Source organism: Henckelia pumila, chromosome 2 (genome assembly GCF_033568475.1).
Source record: "Henckelia pumila isolate YLH828 chromosome 2, ASM3356847v2, whole genome shotgun sequence".
Lineage (NCBI taxonomy): Eukaryota > Viridiplantae > Streptophyta > Magnoliopsida > Lamiales > Gesneriaceae > Henckelia > Henckelia pumila.
The window spans coordinates 33219068-33224869 of NC_133121.1; the positions used below are offsets into that span (position 1 = coordinate 33219068).

General features: G+C 30.4%; 1 protein-coding gene across 1 annotated transcript; it reads right to left on the minus strand.

Moving 5' to 3' along the window:
- Positions 1-2667: 2667 nt before the first annotated feature.
- Positions 2668-5278, minus strand: LOC140883425 (glycosyltransferase BC10-like). The gene is made up of 3 exons (XM_073289875.1): positions 5068-5278; positions 4150-4684; positions 2668-3538 (listed from the first exon to the last, which is right to left on the minus strand). The coding sequence occupies exons 2-3, from the start codon at positions 4672-4674 to the stop codon at positions 2897-2899; spliced, it is 1167 nt and encodes a 388-aa protein (XP_073145976.1). The 5' UTR covers positions 4675-4684; positions 5068-5278; the 3' UTR covers positions 2668-2896.
- Positions 5279-5802: the final 524 nt, after the last annotated feature.

Here is a 5802-nt window from a genome sequence, read left to right on the forward strand (position 1 = left end):
AACCTCATTTGTAAATCTTTTTTTCCCTATAATTAATATTTATTATAAATATTATATTATATAAAGCCTCCTTTAAATTCAAAAGTAGAAAGTAATTTCTATCATTTAAAACTTCTCATTAATTTCTTTTTCTATGAATAAAACTAAAAATAAATCAAACTAATAAAATTATAATGCAAATAAATGTTATAAAAATTTACAAAAGTACACTTAAAATCCTCATGCTCTCAATACTGAGTTTCATTAGAAAGACATATACTGACATATTTTAAAGAACACTTGTGGATTAATTTTTTTAAGCGTTTTTAATTTTTTTAAATCTCTTTATTCTACTTGTGGCTATTAAACAAAAATTATATGTAAAAGTTGAAAAACAGAAAAATATGAAAGCCAAACAAAAAAAATGTTGACGTCTTTATATCCTTCATATTAAAGTAAAAATCAAAGACTCGAAAGTCAAAGGCAAATTTATTTATATTTAGGAAGATGAAAAAGGAAACAAAAAATACATTATATTTCACAAAAAAAGTAGTTGGTCATAATAATTAACACACATTTATCGAAATAATTAAATACAACGCATGCTTCCAATGCATCAATTAATAATCATTCCATTATAAATCAAATAAAGGAAAAAAATTAGCTATTATTTTGCCTAGGAACATCATTTCTATTAAGCACTCAAACTACAAGGTTATGAAATTTGGTGGAGTTAAGTATACTATTAATGACCATATTAAGTTACTAAAGAAAATGACATAAACAACCTTATAAAATACAAATAAATTATAGATAGAAGAATAATATATATGAATAAAATTGAAAATAAATCAAATAAATCAAATTGTAGTGCAAATAAACGTTAGAAAAATTTACAAAAGCGTATTTATAATCTACCTGCTCTCAATACTCAGTTTCATTGGAAAGACACTCTAAAAAATGACATTTACTGACATATTTTTAAGGGCACTTGAGGATTTATTATTATTTTTTAGAGTTTCTATTTTTTTAATCTCTTTATTCTACTTGTGGCTATTAGCCAAATATTATATGTAATTTTTTTTTTAAAAATTAAAATATGAAAGCCAAACCAAAAAATGTAGACGCCTTTATACCCTTCGTATTGAAATAAATTCAAAGACACAAAGTTGAAATCAAAATTTATTTATATTTGGGATTATCAAAAGACAAAAAAAAATACATTAATTAATTTCACAAAAAATGGGTAGTCGGTCATAAATAATAATAAATAACACACATTACCAAAATAATTAAATGCAAACACACGGATCCAAATTACCTTTCTAAAAATATTATTTCTCACTAAGAATTCAAACTACAAAGTTGTGAAATTTGGTGGAGTTAAGTATACTATGAATGACCATATTAAGTTAGTGCAAAAATGACATAAACAACCTTATGAACCACAAATAAATAAGAGGGTAAAATTGCTCACAAATCAAACTCATATATTTATAGTTATAATAGTATAGATTAGAGCATTAGATTAGATATTAGAGATATATAATAGAAAAAATAAATCAAATAATAAATAGTAGATGCACAAAATTTTAATTTTTTTATTTGAAAGAGTGCATATCAAATAAGAACAAAACTAAATAATAAATAATAGATGCACAAAAGTTTAATTTTTTATTTGAAAGAGTGCATGATATACTTTTTTAAATAAATTACTTAATTGAAGAGTCACATATTTATATATGTAATAGATAGATAATAGTATAGATTAGAGCATTAGAACCAAACAATAAATAGTAGATGCATAAAATTTTAATTTTTTTTTTCTGAAAAAGTGCATATCAAATAAGAAGAAAACTAAATAATAAATAGTAGATGCACAAAAGTTTAATTATTTATTTGAAAAAATGCATGATATACTTTTTTAAAATAAATTCACATAAATAAATAATGGAAAAAACAAATTAATTATGTAGTATTAATGGAGAAGGGTAGTCACGTAAATTTATAAATAAACTCACATATTAATATATGTAAGTGATAAGTAATATGCACCATGTAATAAAATAAATAATAGAAAAACAAATTAATTATGTAGTATTAATGGTTAAGGGTAGTCACGTAAATTCACAAATAAACTCACATATTTATATATGTGTAATGTAATAATAGATATATTTGATAAATTTTAATCTATAAATATAAATGCTCTCTTAAGTTAAAATAATCATAATTTATTTAAATATATTTTTTAATTTGAGTTAATCTTTACACGGTACTTCAATTTGTCCTTTTATTTGTAATTTAATGGATGAAAATACATGAAACAAAAAATCTTATTTTGGTGTACTATAAATTAATTAGAAAAACAAATTTCTTATATTGTTCATAATATAATAAGGAAATAATTGAATTATGGAAGATTTTGTCAAGCTAAATAAGGTGTGTAGCATATTGTGGTGCATAAAGTGGAGTAGAAGATCCGAAGCCGGATATACCGATGTCACATATTGATTGAAACACCATCATCAATAACATTGGATACAATATCGTAATTTTCCGTTTTAATGGATATTTTTACTAAAATAGAATAAAAATACCCGAAACATATTCACCAAGCTAGTATTCAAAACATACTATTTTCAAATTAAAAAAAAAAGAAACTATTTTTTGGAAGTATCCATTGCATTCAAAATAATTTTCGAAAGTAACTCAAGCAACAGCAAGCCTAGTTTTCAGGCACTTACAGAACCTCGAAGTAGAGTACAACAAACATAACCAGATGCTAAATCTGATGTACATATTGTCTAAGTACTAGAATATATACTCTGCTATATATCCATGTGTAGTTTTATGCCTAAATGGCTAAATTTATGTTCAAAACTTGACATGATCTTACGGTACAAATTAAACTCTCTCAGAACCCAAAAAATTGAGCCGAATGATTCAATAAAGGTGCCAAAGCACTGGGAGCAAACTTCCTAGCAAACAAGAAACAAAGAGAAGTAGGCTTGCCATTGTGCATACATACCTCACCATCATATATTCTCTCAAAGAATTCCAAAGTAATATCATCTTTCCCGAACGAAGCAGGATGCGCTCCGCCCCTCGACCAGTCCACCCATGTTAGGCTCCTATTCGCGAGCAAACGAGGAAATTCAATGCTCAACATGGTCGGAAAATAATGCTCATCAACGTAACAGTCTGGCTTACAGAAGTGCTCGAAAATGGGGTAGTAGGTGTTATCTTGAACGACTTCGACAGCAAGTTTTCTGTTAAGTTCGAACCACTGGGACCCTTTTCGCCAATTCGTGATATTGACTAAAGGGGCCATCATTTCATGGTAACGTCCCCTGCCGGAAGGACCAGGGTCATCGAACGAACCGATGAAGCTAAGTCGTGATGATCTTGCTAGGTACTGGTAGATGGTGCTGAAGTTTCGGAGAGGAATGCATGCCTCGGATACGAGGACAAACCACTCGTTGGAGATATCAAGTAATGCATTGGCTAAAAGTCGTTTTTCAGCGTCGCACATCGACATCATACCCCATTCAGCAACCTGCAGCAAAGAATAATACATCTATGGGATATTTACTTTCTTTTTGCTTCATGTTTGGGGACTGCTGCTGTGTGTGTCTACATAGATGTCGTACCAATCGAAAGATGGTGCTTGAGGTTTAGTTAGAGCTATAACTTTTAGCGCAGAAGCTAAGCGCCCTTATCCTCCATTATCATACGCTATAACATGATGTGGACTAAGCTTTTGCAATAGACAATAATATCAATGAATATGTTTGCTAGTTGCTACAACTAGATTATAAATATGCTAAGTCATCCTAATATAAAGGGATAGATACACTCTATGAGCTAACTACATTTTCATTATTAAACCTATTTGCGAGTCTAGCGTAAAATTCATGAGAGATTCTTATATACATTTCATATCTAAATTAAAGGTCCTAGAAACCGCGTAGCGATAGATGCAGATACTAGCGCTTGCTCAATAGTCAATAGAGATCAAGACTTAATTTCTCCACATGTAATAAAATCAGCAAACAATAATGCGGATCGGTTTCGATTCAATTATTATAAAGTAACCACTTACTATATAAAGACATGCAGCATAAAAAAAAATCCATGTAAATCAGATGCGCTAGCTGATCTTATTACCTGGCTCGGAATTTGCCTGTCATAGAACACTGATGAAGGCCTAAAATTTGGCCGGTAAGACGGAAACGAATGTATGTATATTGAATAAAGCTTCTCATTAATCCCCTTAAAGAACTTCTCCCAAAGAGGTGCCATAGGCAAAGGCCCTCTAGTCAAGAACATGAATGCAATCTTGGCCTTTCTTTTCATGGGGTACTGTTTAATCATAGGAACAAATGAAGCCCTCCAAAATAGTTCTGAGTCATCCATTTCGTGCAAAAGGGTAGTTGGAGGCCTCGTCCACTTCGGTTCTTGAACACAGGGCGGTTCGATTCTTGGTTGAACTACCGGAACGACGCCTGGTAGGCGAATGTACCAGCTTGCATAAATACTTAGAAATGAAAAAACTATGCCCACTCCCATGAACAACAATAGAAACTGAAGAAATCTCTGTGGCATTGGCCTGTAGGGTTGGCTTATCAGTCTAATGGGAGGTTCATCCCCTCCATTCAATGACCCGAAACTCCCCATTCTTGCTTGCATCATTATTTCAAACCTTACAATTAGTTACAAATTAATATTCAAATCAGAAAAAAAGCTAGGGATTAATGGCTACGTTCTTTATTTAAGAACCACAAACAATATCAGATTTTGGAAAAGGTTCAGTAATATGCAATGCAATATATATATATGTCTGATTCATGAAAAGAAATAATGCGCGCAACGGTTTACTTGGGCATATCAAATCGCTGCACGTGTAAATATCTCAATATATCAGGACTCACTCCAATGTTTCAACTCCAAATTCATTAATGATTGATAGAAAGATTGTGACTTTTCAGTTTCTGCGATTGTAATGATTTGAAAACATGAATGAACCATCGAGAATTTCTCAAGAAAATGGGGAAAAAAATAATCTATTATCATATATATGCTTACCGAATGAGAAATCCCAGAACTCGAAACTCTGCATGAACATCCAATACCTCAAACAGACGGAAAAACGTTCGAAACCAAGATCTTGCAGCTTGTTTTCTTGGATAAATCTGAAGGAGAAGAAGAAGAAAAAAATATAAGTCTTACGCTAATAATTCAAGGTTATATATGGAGTACTTAATCCTCATCATCATCATCATCATCATGTGGGGAGGATTTGTAAATGTGCAGTGGAGATGGAATTTATTACGAGAAAATGAGAGGAAAACGTATGGATTTGAATGATGAAACTGATTATAATTAGCTTTTCACACCTTTCTTGGGTTGTCTTAATTTTTGCCCAAAACGCCAAGAACAGTGGCTAGCACCAAAATGCACCACTCATGATGTGTTTTGAAACTCAACATTTATTAGTGAGTGAGTGAGTGATGTTTTGCTATTTGGTAGAGATTTTTAATGAGTGTACGTTGGTGTGCTTTTCAAAGATTCTGTACATCATAATTACGGTATATATGTTTGGTGAATCAGGTAATAATAAAAGATGTAAACATTATTAATTAGAAGTATTCGACATAAATTTGATATATATATATATATATTGGTCAACTTACATATTGTACATGGTGGGCATGGAGTTGGGCATATGAGTTGGGCACCATAAAAGAACTCTATATATATATATATATATATATATATATATATATATATAAACCAAATGAAAAAACAATTCCAGAATGT

Bases quoted from the DNA above. Each gene is read 5' to 3' on its own strand.
- LOC140883425 (XM_073289875.1), bottom strand. From the start codon at position 4,674: ATGATGCAAGCAAGAATGGGGAGTTTCGGGTCATTGAATGGAGGGGAT. The intron at 3,539-4,149 runs GTAATAAGATCA...TCTTTGCTGCAG, and splicing joins ACAGGCAAATTCCGAGCCAG to GTTGCTGAATGGGGTATGAT.